The sequence below is a fragment of the Colletotrichum siamense genome (assembly GCF_013390195.1).
Source record: "Colletotrichum siamense strain Cg363 chromosome Unknown KSG_Cg363_contig06, whole genome shotgun sequence".
Taxonomy (NCBI): Eukaryota; Fungi; Ascomycota; class Sordariomycetes; order Glomerellales; family Glomerellaceae; genus Colletotrichum; species Colletotrichum siamense.
In genome coordinates this window covers 2868339-2890537 of record NW_023501019.1, presented here as the reverse complement: position 1 = coordinate 2890537, position 22199 = coordinate 2868339, and the positions used below count along the sequence as shown (strand labels likewise).

The 22199-nt window shown below is 53.6% G+C and overlaps 7 protein-coding genes across 7 annotated transcripts; 3 read left to right on the top strand and 4 right to left on the bottom strand.

Moving 5' to 3' along the window:
- Positions 1-277: 277 nt before the first annotated feature.
- FUS7-1 (putative aldehyde dehydrogenase FUS7) lies at positions 278-2072 on the bottom strand (the record flags this gene model as incomplete). Its single annotated transcript, XM_036641597.1, has 7 exons — positions 278-573; positions 634-937; positions 992-1024; positions 1072-1132; positions 1184-1399; positions 1454-1686; positions 1752-2072. The coding sequence occupies 7 exons, from the start codon at positions 2070-2072 to the stop codon at positions 278-280; spliced, it is 1464 nt and encodes a 487-aa protein (XP_036493520.1).
- A 490-nt stretch (positions 2073-2562) lies between these two features.
- hxnS (Nicotinate hydroxylase hnxS) lies at positions 2563-7587 on the bottom strand (the record flags this gene model as incomplete). The annotated part of the gene is made up of 10 exons (XM_036641596.1): positions 2563-2891; positions 2950-3100; positions 3151-3220; positions 3279-3302; positions 3360-3794; positions 3844-4236; positions 4286-5384; positions 5437-6871; positions 6928-7072; positions 7172-7587. 10 exons carry the CDS (start codon positions 7585-7587, stop codon positions 2563-2565), a joined length of 4497 nt encoding a protein of 1498 aa, XP_036493540.1.
- Positions 7588-8250: 663 nt separating this feature from the next.
- On the top strand, positions 8251-10808 carry nit-13 (Molybdenum cofactor sulfurase; the record flags this gene model as incomplete). Its single annotated transcript, XM_036641595.1, has 2 exons — positions 8251-8350; positions 8416-10808. The coding sequence occupies 2 exons, from the start codon at positions 8251-8253 to the stop codon at positions 10806-10808; spliced, it is 2493 nt and encodes an 830-aa protein (XP_036493539.1).
- Positions 10809-11700: 892 nt separating this feature from the next.
- Positions 11701-13358, bottom strand: dmoA-0 (Dimethyl-sulfide monooxygenase; the record flags this gene model as incomplete). Its single annotated transcript, XM_036641594.1, has 4 exons — positions 11701-12628; positions 12684-12931; positions 12982-13170; positions 13230-13358. The coding sequence occupies 4 exons, from the start codon at positions 13356-13358 to the stop codon at positions 11701-11703; spliced, it is 1494 nt and encodes a 497-aa protein (XP_036493542.1).
- Positions 13359-14446: 1088 nt separating this feature from the next.
- Positions 14447-16192, bottom strand: SEO1-0 (putative transporter SEO1; the record flags this gene model as incomplete). Its single annotated transcript, XM_036641593.1, has 6 exons — positions 14447-14564; positions 14618-15524; positions 15591-15624; positions 15677-15927; positions 15982-16004; positions 16059-16192. 6 exons carry the CDS (start codon positions 16190-16192, stop codon positions 14447-14449), a joined length of 1467 nt encoding a protein of 488 aa, XP_036493541.1.
- Positions 16193-17406: 1214 nt separating this feature from the next.
- Positions 17407-19312, top strand: moxY-0 (FAD-binding monooxygenase moxY; the record flags this gene model as incomplete). Its single annotated transcript, XM_036641592.1, has 2 exons — positions 17407-17718; positions 17771-19312. The coding sequence occupies 2 exons, from the start codon at positions 17407-17409 to the stop codon at positions 19310-19312; spliced, it is 1854 nt and encodes a 617-aa protein (XP_036493532.1).
- An 891-nt stretch (positions 19313-20203) lies between these two features.
- On the top strand, positions 20204-21901 carry CGCS363_v009742 (UNC93-like protein 2; the record flags this gene model as incomplete). The annotated part of the gene is made up of 7 exons (XM_036641591.1): positions 20204-20267; positions 20328-20556; positions 20635-20723; positions 20776-21198; positions 21249-21328; positions 21392-21844; positions 21896-21901. The coding sequence occupies 7 exons, from the start codon at positions 20204-20206 to the stop codon at positions 21899-21901; spliced, it is 1344 nt and encodes a 447-aa protein (XP_036493521.1).
- Positions 21902-22199: the final 298 nt, after the last annotated feature.

Sequence of the window (22199 nt, the reverse complement as noted above, 5' to 3'; positions counted from 1 at the left end):
TTCCCAGTGTCGTCTATGCCCACACCCATCCGGTTAGCTAGACGTATTCGCATGACTGAAAAGGCAGAAACTTGTCATTCGACGCCGTGATAAAGAAATTACGACGACTTTGATGCAAACTTCAGACCGAGTGCATCAAACAACCCAAGCTGGCAGACACCATCGACATCCAGCAAAACCCAAGATCAATGAATACGACTTCACTCTGGAGATTCTGAATGACTTGCTTCAATGTCTCGAAAGAGAAGTAGATGCATTGTATTGAGATCTCTTGCCACTAACTGACGACTTTCTTGTTCAAGAAAAGCGTCTGATTATTGCAGAAAGCTTTCAGACCATTCGCGCCCCACTCAGTTCCAATACCACTTTCTTTGTGCCCCCCGAATGGTGCGAGAGGTGACAGATCGAAGTGTGTATTGATCCAGACATTTCCTGCTTGGATCTGTTTGGCTACTTCGGCTGCTTTCTTCAAATCATTCGTCCACACGGATGCTCCAAGACCCATCGAAGTGTCGTTGGCCCGAGAAATAACCTCATCTTCGCTGCTCCACGATAGAAGAGGCACAATAGGACCTGTTCGAATATCATTAGAGGCGAGGTATAAAAGGGCCATGTATGAATTCAAAGACTTACCGAAGGGCTCTTCAACAACTAGACGAGACTTCTCAGGGGGACGATCGATGATTGTGGGGGTAATGAAATAGCCTTGGGACTTCTCAATGTTGCCTCCCACGGCAACCTTCCACCCCTGAGATTCAATGTCCGAAAAGAATGTCTTGACTCGTTCATACTGCATGGAGTTTTGCAGGGGGCCATGAGTGACACCTGGTTGCGAGCCATCGCCGAGGTTGTACCCCTTTACGTGCTTAACCAAGGCTTCCTTGAATTGATCAAAAATGGACTCATGGACGTATATCCGCTTGAGGTTCAGGCAGATCTTACCGATGAGTCAGTGCGGACCACGAGAAGATGGGAAGGGCTTAACACATACCTGGCCGGAATTGAGGAAAGCGAAGAAGGCAACCTGCCATCGTTAGCTAGGAAATTGCACGGGCAAAGGAATCGCCTCACCTTTTCAGCGACCTTGTCAACATCCACGTCGGGGAACACGATAGCGGGATCGTTTCCTCCCCTTTAAATGTCAGTCCTGACTTGATTGAAGATTTCATGGGTTAGAACTCACAATTCCAGAGTGACCCTCTTCAAAGTTTTGCTTGCACTCTGCATTACTAGCTTTCCGGTTGTTGTGGATCCAGTGAAGCTGATCTTGTCAATACCCGTGTGACTTGTCAACCACGGACCAAGGTCATCATCTCCACTCAAGGACTGTACAACACCCGGCGGGAAGAATTGCTGTGCCAACTCAACCAACTTCAGCCCGCAGTATGGAGTGAATGGTCTACGTGTTCGTCAGCGCCTACAATAAAGCTTTTCTCGGCGTAAGTGTACTTACGAGGGCTTGACGATGATGACATTTCCGGTTAGGAGGGCCGGCGCAATCTTGCCCGTGGCAAGAAGGAGGGGAAAGTTCCAAGGCACAATGGCCCCGACCACACCCAGAGGAGTCCACCGAGTGATGATGGTTCGATGATCATTGTCCTCTACAACATCCTCTGGGAGTGAGATACCAGCCATGCCTCGAATCCAGCTAATGGCAGCATCTGTCTCGGCGTCTGCTTGAGGGATCTAGTTGGTGTCAACCTAGCTCAGCAGTTGACTTCTTCAAAAGTGAGATCATGGTAGTATCGTACAGGCTTTCCTTGTTCAGAGATCAGAAGATCTCTAAACTGAGTGCGATAGCTGTCGACGGCATCTGCATAGGCCAGAACAGCCTTCTTCCGGTCTTCGTACGGAACCTTGGACCATGTCTTGAAAGCATCTTTTGCCGCAGCGACCGCAAGATCAAGATCCTCGCGTGTGGCCACAGGCACCTCTGCTTTCGTAGTCAGGTTTGCTGGATTGATGCCATTTCGAGACTTCTCTGTCTGAGAAGCTTTTCCGTTGATAATCTGGACAAAGTCGTCGCTGAAGCTCAGCGTCTTTGAGTGGTCACCATTCGTGGTAGCAGCCATGATGGGTGATGTTAGGCGTTGGTGTAGTACTGGCTTGGAAATAACAAGGTGTACCCCGCACTGATATTTGAGTTTTACCGGCAGGATACTGTCAAAGATAAGGTAGGTATTGGTATAAGTGCATCCTCGAACGGAGATCCGTGAAACTTCGGGTACTCAGCTGGCAACCTAATTACCCCGCAGCTGAAGACGCTCTGGAGACCGGACCGACCGCCAAGGCGACGACACCGTCTCCCCACGCCCCTCCACAGATCCTCGGCTATGGTGATCGTCCATAGGCTTGCCGTCTGAATGAATCCTTTTCGGTTCATGGCGCATATGCATGTCTCAGAACCGTTGAATCCGTTTACCGATGTATTTGCCCAACTTTGGTTCATGCGTTCATGCGTACTCAGGCGTGGTGATTGGCTCAACAACCTGCCTCCGCCATGGGGACTTGGGACGATGGCGATGATTCTCTTGAGTGCCTATGATGAATTGAGGTATGGAATTATGACTCGATCCTGGTGAACCATTCTTTCTCGCCTTCCTTCGCCTTGACCGCAGCCCTCCGAACCAGCGGATCTCCCACTGCTAACCGCAACTTTTCCGCTGTGGCTGGTGAGTTCAGCACAAGTGGTTCCCTAACGTGGTTCATCTCTCGAGCTGCCTTGATAGCTTCTCTCAGCGCAAAGAAAACCGTGCATCCCAAGAACAGCGGCGGCTCTCCCGTTCCCTTACTGCTCTGGATAGAACGCAGTTTGCTCCAGCTAATTGGGTTTCCTTCCGAATCGTGTTGCAATGTCGAGACATTGAACTCTTGAGGAATATCGGAGAATCCTGGAAAGTTGTCAGCAAGCTAGCCAAATTCGCAGAGAACGTGACGAGTATTGCTCACCTGGAATCTTGTACGTGCCAGGGCCTTTGGTGAAGAGCTCCCCGGACTTGGTCCACAGAGACTCCTCCATGGTGAACAGACCTTGGCCCTGAACAAAAGCACCTTCTATTTGACCATAGTCGATTGCTGGGTTGATGGAGCGACCAATGTCCTGTGCGTGGTCAGCATAAGATCATTCGTAATTGCAGCTTCGCCACCTACCATCATGATGTCTGTCCGAAGGACCGTTGAATCTCCTGTCAGAGTGTCCAGTTCAACTTCGCTGATAGCACTAAGACAATACTAGTCAGCATATACCTAACGCTGCAGTTGACCATATTGGGACTTACACTCCCTGAGTCCAGTAGTAGTACCTGCACCTCTGGCATCAGCAAAGAATACCTGTCACGATCAGAGGAGCCAGGACTTACATGGGCAAAGGATCTTTCCAATTGCCCCATTCATATCCTATTCGTGGCATCTTCCAAAAGCCGTTTGCAGCCAAGTTGACTCTATCCGTGTACGCAGCATGTGCAATCTTCGACATGGGTGCATCTGCCCCATATTTCTCTCGGTATGGTGCGAGACGTTCTCTGAGCTGATCGCAGGCGTTTTTCACAGCTTGACCGTTGAGGTCACTCCCGGAGGATGCGGCGGTCGGAGAGGCGTTCGCAACTTGATCAGTCTGGGAGTCTTTGTTAAAGACCTCATCGACACTAACGCCCAGCTCCTCGGCAGCAACTTGGGCCATTTTCGTGTAAAGGCCCTGGCCCATCTCGGTTCCACCATGATGCAAAAGCACCGAGCCATCTTCATAGATCTTGACGTATGCTCCCGCTTGATTTAGGTGAACAGCCGTGGCAAAACTAAGATGAGTCAGTCAGGGTCCACCAGTCAGAATTAGTGAAAACTCACCTGAGGCCAAACTTGGTTGGGATCTTCGAAATGCCCCGTTTCTTGAATCGGTGCTTAGAGTTGAACTCTCTAATTGCAGCCTTGCGTTTCTCGTAGTCAGAGTTGACGGTGAGTTGATCCAGCATGGTCGGTACGTGGAAGTCGTCTGTGATCTCTTGCAAGAATGGGGTTCGCTGGCCGATCTCGTAAAGGTTGCGGCGGCGGAGCTCGTCAACATCAATATGAAGAGCCTCTGATATTTTATACATCATGCTTTCGCAAATGTACATACCCTGGGGACCTCCAAAGCCGCGGAAGGCTGTGTTGCTGACTGTGTTGGTCTTGCAAACCCAGCCTCGGATCCAAGCATGTGGGATGTAATAGCAATTGTCGATGTGGGTGCAAGCACGATCCCTAGTAGTGTTTAGTCAATGGGCGATATGCATGAACAAAACCTACTCACATAACTGCGCCACTCATGTCAAGTGATGCTCCTCCGTTATTGTATACATCCATATCAAGAACCTGAATCTTGCCGTGGGAGCTTACGCCTACTTTCCAACGTGATTGGAAAGGGTGTCGTTGGCCGGTGATGGCCATGTCTTCGTCGCGATTGAGCATCATACGCACCGGTCGGTTTGCGCTTCGAGCTGCGAGGGCGATGTACATCGCAATTGGTGTGCTTCTCGACTCCTTTCCGCCGTAAGCTCCGCCCATGCGACGAACTCTCATGTTCACACGACTCATTGGGAGTCCCAATACCTGAGCGACAAAGACTTGGTTCTCCATCAGGTTTTGAGTTGAGCAGTATACTTCCATGGAGCCGTCCTCAATGTGCGGGATGGCAAGTGCTGCGTTGGTCTCGAGGTAGAAGTGTTCTTGACCACCCATTTTTGTGGTTCCTTCGATGATGTGGTCGCAGTTGCTCCAGGCTTCCTCCAGAGAGCCCTCAACAGCATCGCCCTTTCGTAGTTCCTTTCCGTGCTTGAAGAAGCTTTCTGCATTAATCGCTTCGTCGATGGTGATGATGGCTGGAAGGTCTTTGTATACAACTTCAACACGATCGGCAGCTGCTCTGGCCTGGAGAGCGGTCTCTGCATAAATCAACGCAATGACCTGTCCATAGTAGCGGATGATGTCTTCGGCGAAGAGCTCTTCGTCATGCACCACGGCACCCCAGATGTTTGTCCCTTTGGCTGGACTATTCTTGTCGATGTATCCGACAACACCAGGCATCTCCAAGGCCGCAGTGTAGTCAACACTGACCAACTCAGCATGTGCTCTCTTAGCGAGAACCAAAGCACCAAACAGTTCGTTGTGCTGTCGAGGCATGTCGTCGAGATACTCGGCTTCGCCTGTGCAATGTTTTAACGCCGAAAGATGAGGAATCGGTCTTCCCACAGTCTGGGTCCCTCTGTTTTTCATGGAAGCGGTGAAGTTGTCGCGGTAGCCAGAGGAAATGTTGCGATGGATCTCTTGAATGAGATCGGCGCTGACTTTGGCCAGGCCCAATTCATGAACAGCCTCATGCCAAAACCGAAAGAACACGGAGATTGTCAACACTATGGCATTTGTTAGCTTGGTCGATCGCCTTTAAACAACAGAAATTCCCACCTCTGCGGTATTGTGCCATCCCACCCGGGACACCATATGCGAGGTCGAATTGTTCCAAGAGTGCATCCGTAGCTACCTCGAGAGTTGCAGCCTCACCCCAGCGCTTTCCAAGAACGGCTTGTTGTGCCTTTTCCGCCATCGCAGTGGTGGGCGCCATGCCGCCGAACGCAAACGCACAATCTTCGACGAAACCGTCTTCATCAAGTCGGACTCTTAGGCCTGCCGTAACAATGGCAATGTCGTCATCCTTTCTCTTGGCCTGTTTGTACGCTTTGGTTACCTCACGAGTACCCACAGCTGGAAGTGGTACCACAATCTGAGTTATGACACCATCTTCTGGCAGGGCAGTAGTGCGGTAGCGGATGAACCAGGACGATAGAGGGATGTCAAATGTTCCCTTTGCATGCGACGTCACAACGACCTTAGCTCCCGCTGCCAGGAGCACAGGCGCTGAGTCCGAGATGGGGCTGGCTGTGGCCAAGCTGCCAGCAAGACTCGCAACATTGCGGATCTGACGGCCAGCAAAGTAGCGCAGCTGCTTCCGCAGTGCCTCAAAGGCGAAGGCCCGGGGGCCAAGCTTTCCATAAAGATCGCTGCACAGTTCTTCGACTTTGCTCAGAGTGAAATTGCCAGGAATGAAGATCTCATCCAGTGCGCTGAGCTCGGCTTGTGTCTGGGGCAAAGGCTCCCGGAAGGTGTTGAGCTCTGCGATGTCTGCTGCAAAGACGTTGACCTGGTACGCCAACTTCTTGAAGCGAACCTCGATCTGTGTTTCACTCGCACCTCCCACAATTTTCGCTGCTGGGTACGCGGCCTTGAGTTGTAGTAGCTGCTCCAGATTTGTGGGTTTGAACCAAAGTCTTCGGTTATCGCCATAGCAGATAGGTCGTGGTTGGTATTTCCAGAGCGTCGGTGGGAATATCGGCTCGGTTTTCGGGTCATATGGAACCAAAATCTGCTTGGTGACCATTTCATCTGGCTGATTGGAGGTAATAGGCTCTTCCTTTGGTCTGGGGGCGGATATGGGAGTATCCATCATGTTTGGAGAGGGTTCCTCCTCGACTGGGAGACAGGAACTGGCCTTCTCCTTCGGTTCGTCTCGACAGCATCCTCCTTTTCTTCCACATGAGCCGGCCCTGTCGGAGTTCAGCAAAGTCTTAATATCCTCATCATCTTCAGATGTAGGAGGGCTCGGCTCCGGCTGTGCAACCACGTCATTTATGTCTGCGGGCTTTGGGTTGTCTCGACAACATCCACCTGGCCGACCGCACGATCCAGGCTTATTCACGGAACTGAGAAACCCATCTTCATCATCTTCTGATAAGGGCGGGCTTGGTCCAAGATTTTCTTCATCTTCGTCGGCCTTTGCCAGGACGCCATTGAGATCCTCTGTGACAAAGGTACGTGCGGCTTCGAAGATGGGTTTGTACCCGGTCTGCCCTAGTATCAGCGACCTGTTGGGTGGCCATATGCTGGCAAAGGAACACTCACACATCTACAGAGATTACCGTCGAGATGGCCTTGAAGTTCGACGTCGGAATGGGTGAGGTGGAACTTCCCATTCCGGTAGGAGTTTCTGACCAATGCGTACAGACTCATGACGATTCCCGGTGTGCAAAATCCACATTGTGTGCCGCTGCAATCGTTAGCTCTTAACCCTGATTTACGATCCTACGTCTATTTTCGGAGCGGTAGCTGCTCTGGATTACCAAGTAAAAGAAACGAACTGACGTACTGCATTTTTGCGATCCTTTCTTGCAATGGATGAGGGTGGTTGACATTACCAAGCCCCTCAATTGTTATTAGACTTTTGCCATCGACACCAATCAGCGGATACAGGCAGGCGTTGACAGCAATATGCTTGATTGTTCTGTCTTCCTCCGCAACTTGTAGCACCACGGTACAGGCGCCGCATCCACCCTCACCACATCCCAGTTTGGTGCCCTTGAGACCATCTTGAGCTCGGATCCAGTCAAGGAGAACCCAGTCGGGGTTGGGATTCTTCACAGTGACCGGCCGTCCATTGACAAAGAACTTCAAGACTGATGTCTGGTACGTGGATTTGACGAGAGATGAAAGGGTCTCGGTTTTGCTGGTGTGCCAATCTTCGCTATCGGAATCCGATGGAGGCGGCGAGGGTAGACGGTCCATGTTAGGTATGATTGTGAATAGTCTCACGTCGCAGAAAGGCCGAGTGCAAATTGGTTCACAATCAGGAGACGAACTCCAGGTATATGCGTGCCATTATCAAAGATAACGGCCATCTCAAGAAGAGGGGCAGACGGCATTGGGCTACCGACTCCCGTGGCTGACATTTCCAGCACAAACACCAGTGTAGCCGACACGGCTTATCGGAGGCACCCCAGATATCCACTTACGCTAAATTTTGTGACGCCGTTCCCGATGCAAGTCTCTCGAAAAGGGCATCGAGACTAGTCAACGGCTTGGTCTGGAGGGGCACAAGGTGAAGAGTGGGGGCATACGAGGAGGGGGCGCCCTTACAAGGGGGGGTCAAGATCTGGAACTCCCCCACTCTAGGCGACGAAGTCTTCTAGATATGACAAGGTAAGACTTGACTAACAGTAACACTGGATTTGGCCCCTCGCATCCCAGAAACAGTATCTCGAGGTACACAGCTCCTCCGGGGTACAGATGGACGGACGACCCATGAAGAGAATCGTGCAGCCGAGCATCGGAACGCCGCCGGGCTTGTTTAGTTGAAAAGATCTAGTCACCGCAAAGAAACCCACATATCAACTGGGTTTGATTTCGCGACATCACTGGGGTCATGTCATTGACCAGCAGACGAAGAATATGGTATCCGATCCAGCAAATGCTGGCATTTCACCAATCCATTCAACCTACGATGCTCGAATCAAGGCTATTCGCGAATATGAGTATTCTATGCTCAAAGGTAAAGCAAGATGAGTACAAGAGTCTCGACGCTTTGAAGGAAAACCCGCTGACATATGATCATAGATCAGATCTACCTCGACCATGCGGGCATGACTCTACCGGCGAAATCTCTGATGACTTCATTCGGGAATGAAATGTCAAGCACCCTGTTTGGCAACCCTCATTCAACGTCCACGTCCTCTCAGCTGTCCACTTCACGAATAGAGGACATTCGCATGCGCGTGCTTCAGATGTTCAACGCAGACCCAGCCAGGTTCGACGTAGTCTTTGTTGCTAATGCGACGGCTGGCATCAAGCTCGTAGCCGAAGCGCTACGAGGCACACCAGAAGGATTCGACTACATTTACCACCAATGGAGTCACACCAGTCTGGTTGGCGTGAGACAAGAAGCCAAAAACAGCATGTGTGTTGACAGCGAGGGAATGATTAATTGGCTGGATAAACAGTCCCGCGACTGTCAAGTTCGCGCTGATAGGCCAACACTTCTCGCATATCCAGCCCAATCAAATCTCGACGGTCGACGTTTGCCTTTGAGCTGGTGCAACCTTGCAAGAACATCTAAACACGAAAAGCGGATTGTTACGTTGCTGGATGCGGCTTCTTATGTTTCAACTTCTATGCTGAACCTTTTCGATCATCATTCTGCACCAGACTTTACGGTCTTAAGCTTCTACAAGATATTCGGCTTTCCGGACGTAGGGGCTTTGGTCGTCAAACGGGAGTGTGCAGACGTTTTGATGAAACGAAGGTATTTCGGTGGAGGTACGGTGGACTCAGTTATCAGTGGACCGGAAGCTTGGCACGCTCGGAAAACAGGGAGTATTCATCAACTCCTCGAGGACGGCACTCTTCCTATACACAACATACTCGCTCTAAACACTGCTATGGATACACATTTCCGACTGTTCGGCACTACGAACGATATATCGACACATACTTCTTACCTGTCCAAGAGACTGAAGCGCCGCCTGCAAGCACTTCGACATGGCAACGGGACGCCGGCGTGTGCAGTTTATTCAACCGAGCCGGAGCATCACAATGATGTCGGATGTGGGCCAATAGTAGCGTTCAATCTCAAGAACGAGCACGGTTCCTGGATTTCTCTTGCCGACTTTCAGAAACTGGCGAGCCTGCAGAACCTGCATCTCCGAACAGGCACTGTTTGCAACCCCGGAGGATCGTCTGCACTACTTGGACTGTCATCCTTCCAAGTAAAGAAGAACTACGCGGACGGCTTTCGATGCGGAGACGACAACGATCTCATCAATGGCCAACCTACTGGAGTCATTCGAGCCAGTCTTGGGGCGATGAGCACGGAGTCAGATGTCGACAGATTCATCAACTTCGTTCAAGAGTTTTACGTGACGAGGAGTGACAGTACGGCAAAACAAGACGAGATTCATTCTGGCCAAGACGTCACTACCGGCACCATACAAGACATAATTGTATACCCTATCAAGAGCTGCAAAGGCTTTCATATCCCGAAACACACATTTTGGCGAGTGCGGCCTGAAGGACTCATGTGGGATAGAGAATGGTGCCTCGTGCATCGCGGCACCGGCCGAGCTTTGAGTCAGAAGAGGTACCCTCGCATGGCTCTACTGCAGCCAAGTATCGATCTCAAAAATGGGACTTTGAGCGTTGTTTACTTGGGCTTCACACCTCACGGCACACCAGACTCTGTCTCAATCCCCCTGACGGAGGACTCAGACGTGAGTGATACACGAGGTCTGCTTGAATGGACGATCTCCAGAGTATGTGGTGAGACTATTAACGTGGAAAGATACATCTCTCATCATATCAGCGAGTTCTTCTCCAATGCACTTGGTGTACCTTGCGACCTCGCTCGTTGCTCGCCCAAGATCCACAAAGCAGCTATGAGGCTAGGGAAAGTCCGTCGGGTCCCGAAAATGTGCCCCCAAAGCGCGTGGGATCAGAGTGGCCCCCCGGCCCCTGCATGTACGACACTGGGGACGACTCAGCATAATACAAAAGGCCACCAAATTCTTCTTTCAAACGAAAGCCCAATACTGGCAGTCACAACATCCAGCCTTGAAGCTCTGAATGCCGCGATTCGAGCCAGCGGTGGCCGAGATGTATCAGCGGACGTGTTCCGTGCGAATATTGTCATTGCATCTTCACCAGAAGCATCCGCATACGCCGAGGATGGCTGGTCGGACATTCGAATCGGCAAGTTGAACTTCAGTGTTCTCGGCCCTTGTCAGAGATGTCACATGGTCTGCATCGACCCTGAGACAGGGGTCAAGGGCGCCGAGCCTTTTTTGTCACTTTCGAGGACAAGGCGATTTGATGGCAAGGTCTGGTTCGGCGTTCACATGACCATGGACCGGCATGTTACCACTGAGGATTCGTCGGAGGAAGCCCAAGTAGTCAGCGTGGGACAACGCATTTTGGGTAACCCGGCAAAGTCTCCGAACTTGCCGGAGTTAACTTGAGAGAGCGTTGGTGCCACTTGTGGTCCTTGGAAAACCCCACGATCGGAACCTGTATCCGGATGCGATTGTCTGAATGTCTTGAAACTGATAAGAGTCAAAGATAGAGGCCGATAGTGCAACGCCAGCATTTTCGTGGCTACCAAGACTCAGGCTTCTGGGGTGGGCCCAAGAGTGGGGGATAAGAGTGGGAGCAAACACCGGTTGATGAGGTCTTAGGTTTCTCGCCTTGGGACGATCACACCCTAGCCTCAATTATTGGAAATTCTTCAGATGCAGGTAAATGTTCTAGTGATTGGCTCTTCAATCGCGGGGAAGTGCTGTGCATGTGACGCTGCAGCATCTATTTCTACGAGCATGGATGACAACACCTGCTTAGCGAAGCATGCATGCACCACGGCCTGTAGACCTAACGGCACACCAAAGCCCTCTATCCGTTATTGTCGTATTCAAGAAAAGAGGAATAGTGCATATGACGCTACAGGGAACGGCGATCAAAGATCTTGGGACTGGACGTCGAAGACAGCTTGTCATAGAACATTGAGGTTGCCTTTTCGTTCATGCAGGGCGACGAACCTCTTGAAGGAGCCGAGCGTTTCACCCCCTGATTATTCATATCTCCGGCTTAGGCTGGCGGAGCTTTCTTCCCGAGAACCCTGGATCTGGTTGAGTAATGATATCGATTTCAAGAGTGGGGGGCATCTAGCTTTCAGCGCCCACTTCTGTGCCCCACCCTTAGCCGGAAATTTGGCGATAGCTTCAATTCTGAAGCTGCTTCTGACGGATGATGAGAGTGGCAATGAACAGTGCTCCCACCGTGACATAGAATTGCTACAATGCTACGATTATTTTGAGCGTGAGATGCAGATGAGATTATTGTGGCGAAAGACTTAGCTCAAGAGCTACCTGCCGACCCCTCAGATCCCCCATTCTCCTCCTTATATACATCATACTTGTACGACGATCCGGGGTGGTCGCTCCGCAGCCCCTTCTGCCCCTGCCCATAGACTTTCTCTCTAGCCGTAAGCTGCACATCCTCAGCCGGCGCCTCAGGGTACAAGCCGCGCCGTCGGAGCTCGGGAATGAGAAGATCAACAATATCCTCAAAAGAGCCGGGCGTAGTGACGTATCCGATGTTGAACCCATCCAAGTCACCCTCGCGGATCCAGTGCTCCATCTCGTCCGCCACCTTCTCCGGGCTACCGACCGACACCGGGCCGAGGCCACCGATAGCCGCCCGCTCGGCAATCACGCGGGGCGTCCACTTCGGGACGTGCTCGCTTGTGGTCGTGAACGCGTCCAGGATACTCCGCACCTTGTGCGCCTCCAATGAGTCGGCCGCAGTGACCTCCTGGTCGACTGGGATCTTGGATAGGTCGATGCCCGTCCAGCCGCTGACCAGGACAAGACCTCCAACGACTGATGCGTACTTCTTGAGCTCTTCGTGCTTGGCCTTGGCTTCCTCGTCGGTGCGGCCGACAATTGGGGTGAATGTTGCGAAGAACTTGACAGATTGGGGGTCCCGGCCGAGTGCTGCGGCCCTGTCTCTGATCTCCTTCACCTTGGGTCGTAGAAGCTTGGGCGAGTGAGAGGATACGAAGATACCCTCCGCATGTGTTGCCGCAAACTCTGAACCTGCCGCCGATGTCCCTGCCTGGAAGAGGAATGGAGTTCTTTGCGGCGAGGGATCGACAATATGACGGGTATCGAGGTCGAAGAACTTGCCGTGGTGGTGAATCGTTCGGATCTTATCGGGGTCGGCATAGCTGTCGTTCTCGGGGTCTGGCGAGATGGCATCGTCAGCCCATGAACCCTCCCACAGCCTGAAGTCTCACCGTCAGTCGGGGCACCGTTTTGGTCGTATGTGACTATACCTACTTGTAAAGAACCCGCAAGTACTCGTCCGCCTGTGCGTATCGCTCGTCGTGAGGGATCGGACTGTCCAGGCCAATGGCTTTGAACGCTGCCTTCTTCCACGAGGTCACAATGTTCCACCCAATGCGACCTCTCGTAAAGTGATCGAGGGTAGAGAATCTCTTCGCCAGTAGGAATGGCGGCTCGAACGAGGTCGAAGCTGTGATGGCGAACGAGAGGTTCTTCGTTACGGCAGCCATGGCACTAATGGGCTATGAGGTGGTCAGCGAGTATCTTCGCTCTTCGCAAGGAGTTGACATACGATTGTGGGGTCCGTCATGGGCCATTGAGCCGCACGGCGAATGCAGTTGTCAAGACTTCCCTCGTACGTATCGTATCCGCCGTAGGTGTCGGCAAGGAAGAGCGAGTTGATGCCACCCCTCTCCAGGAGCTTCGCGAGTTCGATCCAATAGTTGAGGTCGCGCTTCGTCGCGGACTTGTCTTCTGGATTCTGTGATCCTCCCCGTTAGTCTATCGAGTTCCTGAAACCCGTCAATCTGCTGCGCTTACCTTCCATTGCCCAGGTGACAGATGCCCAATGGTGGACATGTCAAAAGCATTCAGCAAAATCTGCTTCTTGCCTTCACCCTTGATGCCATTCTCGCCATTGGTTGCGCTGTGAATCGGGACTGAAGTCATTTTCAACCGCTTTCTCTCCGGTGATTCGGACATTGGTTCAACCTCTCGTCAGTCGGCAACGAAAACTGTCCAGGTCTCATCCCAGTCCCCAAGCCCGCGGGGCTTGCATGCGACTTTATCATCCCTTCATGATCCTGAAGCCGCTTCCTTGGCCGGAGGTAGGCGCGCGATGCATGGAACTGGATCAAAATCCCACATTTCGTCATCGCCGTTGTCGCCCGCCGCGTGGGACTCGCGCGGGATATTATCTGCAAGAGTCTCCAATTGCGACGGCCCCAAATGCAGGGCGAGGCTCTGGCGTGATTGCAGGTGTGGATGGTGCCATGGCCACAAACCAAACGGATTCAAAGCAGTTACGTTTAGAGCCCAGTCTTCGGTCGGCTATTCTAGTTCCTGACGGGCGTTAAACCCGTTTAAATTGGCGAGCCATGCGATATCTGATTTAACAAGCCGGAGGGATCCCGACGCTTGCCTTGCTGTGGCGGGGATACCGCAGGTCGAGACTTGTCGATGAGCGGGTCGCGACTGCGTTGAATGTCACGATAATTGGCTTCAACACTTAGCTAATAGGGTATAGTAATGAAGACGATTTTCACTTGAGCATCTCATGTCTGATGGGTTGACGAGCCGACCGGCTGCGGAAGACGGGAGGCCCCCGCTATTGACGGTACAGCCGACATCTAGGTTTCGGCATCACCCGACTGTGGACTCATCGTGACAAGGACTTTGCAAGTAGGATGATTGTGAAAAACACACAAGGCATATTGATCGCGTATATGAGTGAACATAAGTCAGGTTACGAGCTGGAAGTCTTTCCCAGGTGAGACTTAAAGGGAAAGACCTGATCAAGCCCGAGCGGTTATGGTTCACTCATGACTGCGACATACTCTCAGCCAAACTTTTGTTGAAAGGGAAATAACAAAACATCATCGGCTACCATCGGAACAACATCTATATTTGCGCTTCATTTCAACCTTCTTGGCCATAACTCTGCAGAAACCTGAATAGATATTTTTCAATGGCGTATGCCGTGCGACCATAGCCCCCACGCCTTCCAAGGATCACCGTCTTCTTCCAGGGAAAACACGTTAGTCGCTTCTATCATCCCTGCCACTGACCGCAACAGGTGGTCTCTTTCCATCCTCTACTGTGGCCCCGTCGTCGCTGTGAGTGTCAGGGAAACCTGTAGAATTCTCGACCTGGGGGCTGTTCAAGGTGTTAGTTGATGATCAGATATTGGCGCTTGGCTGACTACTTACTCTCGTCTCTTGACATATAACCGCAGAATGTGCGTCGCAATGATGAGTAAAATAGAGGAACCGAGTGTGAACGCGAAACCTTTGCGGTAGCGCGGTGCCTCGACTGTGGGAAATACGAGCAGTGGGGTCCACGCGGTTGACGACTGCGAGATGGCGTTGATGAGCACCAGTGTGAACGATCTTTCCGCGGGCGATGCGCGCAACTGCGTGTTAACCCAACCATGAAGAACGCTCGACATCGCGACTGAGGAGTAGATGGTCGAGAAGGCGAACCACTTCGCAGGCTCGGGGACGTCCCAGATTGTCAGAATGATCAGGCCGATACTGTTCCAGGTGATCGACATCGTGATTGCCCAAGCCGGGCCCATTACGAGGTCAGAAGCGAAGCAGACAAAGAGGGTATAGAATATTCCCAACGCCGGGGCGATGGTACCAAGTTCGTTCACCTTGGCCGCGGAATACCGCGCAAGACTCTTGATCCAGAGCAAGAAGCTACCGGAACTGGTGTGGATGCCCGCGTTCCAGAAGAGTACGTCCACGACGACAATGCCCCAGAATTGCGGCGATAGGATAATCTTCTTAAGAGCTGGAAACTTGAACCTCCCGTGGGATGCATGGCCAGCGCGCTTCAGTCTCTCGACGCTGAGTTCGATGTTTTCTCTCTTCAACACCAGGCGGTTGGGTTGCTCCGGTGTGCCGGGGATCACGAAGTAGCCTAGTACGCCGATCGGGATGGTGATGAGGGCGCAGATGATGTACATCCAGCGCCAGCCTGCAAGGCCGTTCACGCCATCCAGTCGGGCAGATGCACCAGCCTGGATCAAGCCTGCGGTAAGCGTGCCCAAGGAGAGGCCGACGTAGAAGATGCCTCCGCGCCGGGCGATCTCGTCACCACGGTACCACGAACCTGCCACCAGTCAGTTTTCCCTTGCAATGAATCTGCTTTAAAGGGGTTCTTTGAAGGGGTTCTTACCAAAGAGATAGTGCATAGCCGGGAAGAAAGCAGCCTGTATCATGTCAGACGGTCCGAGATGGGTCACATGCTCAACTCAAACTGACCTCAAACCATCCAACAAGGAAGCGGTATGCAGCCAGCTCAGCGAAACCAGTAACGCGGAACTGAAGAAGCGTGAAGACGCCCCAGCAGATATCAAGACATGGGATCAACCAGTGCATTGGGATGTAGGTGAGCAGGAACATGATTGGGATCTGGCCCGTGACGGCGCCAATGATGTAGAAGGTCTGGAGCTGGACAAGCTCATTGCCCTTGAATCCAAGGTCTTCTTTGAGACCTGCAACATAGGCATTGTCTGCTCCCATTAGATGATGCTAGAGGATACAAAACTTTGAAAGGGTGGACATACTCAAGTTTGACTGATCGATGTACCTGTATTGCGGTCAGCACATCACCATTCACCGAGGCCAAGGCAGATGCACTTACTTGACCCAGTAGCTGAGCACAGCATAAGGCACGATCAAAAGATCCAATTTTCCAATGAGCTTTCGCTCCTCGGGCGTGTCGGTGTCGGCATACCACTGGATATGCCACCACTTGCGGCGCGCTTGAACAACCATGGCGAACGTCGATGAACGGGGTCTTGCTCGGCAGTGAGCAAACAAAATGCCCGAATGGTAAATGGTTCTGCGAACTTCCTAATCCTACCAAAACATACATGAACTCGCAGGACCCTCCAGCCTTTAGTATCATCCCATCACCTCACAACCGCATCCCATGTCCAAAATCTCTTTCCTGTCCCTGGTCGTCGGGTTGCGTGCGCGAACGCCACAAGTTCCAATGGAACCAGACTTGCAATCAGGCCCGACTCGTCGCCGACGCGAAACAAGATCTTGGCGCGGGAGACACAGCGCAGGTCCAACACGCAGAAGACGGCAAGCAGAGAACCGAGAGACAGGGACACCAGGGAGATGCTACTGCGTAATAGCACCGCGCAGAACTCCGACCTGGAAGGGAGTGGGCGGGAGTCGTCCGCACGCAGGCGAGAATCTTCAAGCTCGTCTTTGGGCAGTCCATTGCACCATCCCAGGGCACATTGATGTGACACCCAGACCAGCTGTGACAGGCTGCGCTCCCGAGGCGAGGCGTCCTGGCATTTCGATAAAGCGACGCATCCCTGTTCAAGATCCGCTTACACATGCCGAGCTCCAACCCCCAAATCCTCTGCCAGAGTTGGAGACCCTTTTTTTCCTCGTTGTAACCTCCAAAAAGATGCGGATCCGACGCGCCGGACGGAAAACTTCAAACGGGGCCCCGAGGTTTCTTGGGAGAGGTCCGATCTATGGAGACGTTCTGACAGGGGGTAGGGAAGACGAAGCTATTCCCCAAGAAAGTGGGGATATGGCGTGCTCCCCGACATTCGCGCACCTCATCTCCAGCGCGGCAACCCGCGAAAATAATACCCGCCCTCCTCGGCAGCGGGGTTTTGGGGATCCATTGGCAAAGCTTCCGTGGTGGGGTGGGCGCATTCGCTCTCGGGGTGAATAAGCTGGCTGCGTCGAGATAACAATGGCTCAGCTGTGATAGGACGACGGCGGCTGAGGCTGGGTTGTGCCGTCGAGGAGATGCGCGAGAGCCCGCTTCATGTGTGTGTAACGCGTTCGAGGGCATCTCTGACGTGATTCCGATGGCCGGGCCGGCGAGGGGTCGGAGGGGTCGTCGGTCAAAATGGTGGCTTTCTCAAATGGGACCGCGATTCAGTGAAGCTGTCTTGGACTTGGTGAAAGTTAAGCATCACATTTCAGTGCCAATTTCAGGAGCCTAGACTGCCATCATGGGTGACTATCACACTGAGAACACGACACCACCAAACGAGGCCAATGGCTTTGACAAGACCAAGGGCGCCGTGCCCGAGACACCAGCCAAGCAGACACTCATCGACAGGACAGTCGACGCGCTGCTCACCCCACCAAAGTCGGTCTATGAAGATGTTTCGCTTGAGCTTCCTGACAGATACATCGACGAGCCACGGTCTTTGCGCGTAGCTGTCATCGGCGCAGGCCTCTCTGGAGTTCTCGCTGGTATCTTGCTGCCTGCCAAGGTCCCTGGAGTTAAACTCACAATATTTGAAAAGAACGCCGACGTGGTATGTCTAATGATGTTCTTGCCAACTCTAAATTACTAACAGATAATCTCAGGGAGGCACTTGGTTCGAAAACGTATATCCCGGCGTGCGCTGCGACGTGCCCGCCCACGTCTACCAAGCAACCTTCGACCCAAACACCCAATGGACAGAGCAATTCGCGCAGGGCGCGGAGATCCGCGACTACTGGAAGGGCCTGTCGACAAAGTACGACGTCTACAAGTATCTCCAGCTCTCCCAGCAGGTCGAGGGTCTCAACTGGGTTGACTCCCAAGCCGTCTGGCAGATCACCGTCCGCGACCTCAAGACGGACGCGATCCGGATTGAAGAGGCCGACTTCGTCCTGACAGCCATCGGCCGCTTCAACGCCTGGAAACTCCCAAACTACCCCGGCATCCACGACTTCAAGGGCGTCCTGCGACATGCCTCCAACTGGGACCCCAGCTTCGACCCCCGCGACAAGAAGGTCGCCGTCATCGGCAATGGCGCCAGCGGCATCCAGCTCACGTCGAACCTGCACAAGGTCGTCTCGCGGCTGGACCATTACGCCCGCAACAAGACGTGGATCACGGCCTCCTTCGCCGGCGACGAGACCTCCATCGAGCCCATCCCCATCCCCGAAGAGCTGCGCGCCAAGTTTCGCGAGGACCCCGAGGCGTACCTCGCGTACCGCAAGGACATGGAGAGCAAGTACTTCCGCCACTTCACCGGCTGGCTCAAGGGGTCTGCCGACAACGAGGAGGCGCGCGAGAAGTTCCGCACATTCATGAATGACAGACTTGCGAAGAAGCCGGAGCTCATCGACGCGCTCATCCCCGACTTCAGCCCGCACTGCCGCCGCCTGACACCGGGCCCGGGGTACCTGGAGGCCATCACCGCCGAGAAGACAAACTACATCCAGACGCCCATCCGGCGGTTCACCGAGACGGGCATCGAGACGGAAGACGGCACGCACCGCGAGGTCGACGCCATCTTCTGCGCAACAGGCGCCAACGTCGACATGGTCCCACCGTTCCCCATCACCGCGCGCGGCGAGGACCTATCCAAGCTGTGGCGGTCCGACGGCAAGTACGGCTTCCCCTACACGTACCTCGGCTCCGCCACACCGGGATTCCCGAACCTGCTCTTCATCCACGGGCCCAACGGCTCGGGGCGCTCCGGGACGGTCCCGCACAACGTGGAGAACCAGATCACGTACTTCGCGCGAATCCTGCGCAAGGCGGCGCGCGAGGGCATCAAGTCGCTGCAGGTGTCGAAGCGCGCGGCGGACTGGTTCACGGAGTACTCGGACGCGTTCTTCGCGACGACGGTGCTCTCGGAGAACTGCAGCTCGTGGTACAACAGCGGCAAGCCGGGCTCGCGGGTGCACGGGCTGTGGCCGGGGTCGGCGTCGCTGGCGACGATTGTGCAGCGGGAGCCGCGGTGGGAGGACTTTGAGTATGAGTATCTTGGGGATGCGGAGAATCCGTTCTTGTGGTACTTTGGGAAGGGGTGCACGAAGAAGGAGCTGGATGAGAATGCTGATGTGACGCCGTATTTGAAGGCTGGGGTTGTTGATCCGAAGGATGTGCATGAGAGTTGGCATACTGTTCCATAGATGATAGTCATTGAATGGCATTTTGAAATGAACAAAGATGAAATGATGAGATTCTTGATATTTTTGAATATCACTGTCTTCGTCAACGTCACGTTCTATTAGATCGCGATAGTCCTCGTCCCTCAGATGTAAGTCGCCTGGAGGACCTGCCACCATATTTCGATCTCAACGACAGGTAGCCCGAAAGAGCATCTCGGTCATACCTCCCAATGTGACTTCGTCAGCTATCTCACGTCGCTGACCCGACGCTATGGTTCTTCGAGACAATGACATGCCAAGACCTCACATCAAACCCTGACGCCATGCCCATCATCCCAAACCATGGACACATCTTCCGGAAGCTCTTCCACGTGCGCTCGAGACAGTTCTCTAGCCCCCGAATCGTCCCACAGCTCTGGTTCAACGCTTGTTCAAGTTGGGGGTGGTACTCCGGCACGGTGCATCTGTGCGCCGGCGACGGAATGGCGTGCTGTCCCCGGCTGATTTCGCAACCTCTCCAACGCCGAGCGAACCCCCGTCGCCGGAAATTTTAGACTGCAAACCTGGACGCAGTTTAGCTTCAAACGCGCAGTTATTGGATCAGCGCTTTGTGAAAGAGGCCAAGGAGACAAGAAGCACAGGAAAAAAAAGTTTGTTCTGGACCCTAGCTGACAGGGCCGTCTGTTCGCCTGTCCGGCACATGGTGCAGAACCCTGGAACGACATCTCGCAATGACATCCATCCCTGCATGGTTTTTTTGTGTGCTTGGGGTGAATGATAAGACGAAGGATTCCCGTTCCCGTGGGTCTTGATCCATCACTGTCGACTGAAGTCAAACTTGGGCCGTAGCCATCATCACCATCAAAGCGTGCCTGTCTTTTCTCCAACATCAGTTCACGGCACTCAGTCACAATGGCCGAGTACGCAGACGCCAGCAAGGGCGATGTGATCCCTCCAAAGGAGGAGAGACACCCAGGTATGCTCAGGTCTGAGGCTTCTCAATCGCTCGATTATACGCTGACATGCGGCGGAACAGTAAAATGGTACCGCTCAACCTTCTACAACATGACCATTCTCGGCCTCTGCAACCTCGCCGCGCCCGGTATCTGGGGCGCCATGAACTCCCTCGGCGCAGGCGGCGCCGCCTCGCCAAAGGTCGTCAACGCCGCCAACGCGCTGACCTTCTGCCTCATGGTCGTCTCGTGCTACTTCTCGTCCGTCATCGTTAAATACATCGGCATCAAGGGCGCCTTGATCTTTGGAACGTACGTCTCCCAGCTCCTAAGTTTCACCGCACACGGCTACTCTGTCGGAAATCGTCTCGACTAACACTGCAACAACAGAATGGGCTACGCCCCCTTCGCCGCCGGCCTCTACACTAACAACCGCTACGGCGTCGAGTGGCTCATGCTCCTCGGGGCCGCCCTCTGCGGTATGTCTTGGCAGATACTTTGCGTGAGGTATTAAGACTGACTGAACTCTAGGTATATCTGCTGGCGTTTTTTGGGCCGCGGAGGCCGCAATCGCGATCGCCTACCCGGAGCCCTGGAACCGCGGCAAGGCCCTCGGCTACTGGCTGACCTACCGCCTCTGCGGGCAGATCCTCGGCGGCGCCATCAACCTGGGCCTGAACGCCGACAACGACCAGGCCGGCAAGGTCTCGTACACCGTCTTCATCGTCTTCATCGCCATCCAGGCCGCCGGCCCGTTCGTGGGGCTGCTGCTGAACAAGCCGGACCAGGTGCAGCGGCAGGACGGGCGCAAGGTCAGCTTGGAGATTGTGGAGAACCCGTGGTTCGAGATCAGGGCGACGACGCGGAGCTTTTTCAATGTCAAGTTTCTGTTGGTGGTGCTGTGGATTGGGCAGGCGGTGTTTTCGGAGGCTGTGTTTTTCACGTATCTTGCGAGTAAGTGCGGCGTGAGTCTGGCTGGGTGGATGTGTGCTAATATCTTGAAGCTTGGTTCTCTGTGCGCTCCCGTGCGTTGGGATCTTTTCTGTCCGGCATCGTGGCCGTCATCTCCGGCAACCTCCTAGGCGTAAGTAACCCCTTCCGTCTTGTTTAATACGCCTTTAGTTGCTAATGATATCTCGTCCTGCAGCACTGGCTCGACCGCGCCCAAATCTCCCTCAAAACCCGCACCCGCACCACCTTCTGGGGCCTCGTCGTGACCCAAGGCGCCTGGTGGACCTGGGCCACGATCCTCGCGACGCGCTACCGCACCACGCGCCCGACGCACGACTGGGCGGACGGCGACTTCGGCGCCGCCTTCGCCGTCTACATCTTCCTGACGATCGGCTTCCAGCTCAACTACCTCTTCCTCTACTTCATCGTCACGAACCTCGCGCGGGGTGAGGAGGAGGTCATCCGCTACGCGGCGCTGCTTAGGGGCACCGAGAGCGCGTGGCAGGCGGTGAGCTACGGGCTGACGAGCCTGACGCTGTTCGGCGAGGTGGGCGGGATCTACTTCAACTTTGCGCTGTGGGCGGTGGCGATTGGGCCGGCGTGGCTCGTGTTGAAGCACTTTGGGAATGGGGACAGAAGGGTGGAGGAGGTGGGTGGGAGTGGTGTTGTGGAGAGTGAGGATGGGGACTCGCAGACAAAGCATTAGATGCGGAGGGTCAGTAGGTTCATCGTGGTAGATCCAGATTTTCAGTGTTGTGCTGTGAAGCTATTCACAGCTTGGCTGTTAACATTATAATTCAATTATCGTTGCACGTAATCACATAATGCTGGGCCTCATCACATCGTAAACATGGAAGCTCCTCCAAGTCGGCACTGGGCGCATGTGAGATTGAACGGGCGACGATATCATCCAGACAGAATGCACAGCCGTATCCACAGCACCGGGACACATGCCATCGAGGATCGCAATCATCTCCAAACCTTCAGCATCGCATTCAACCAAA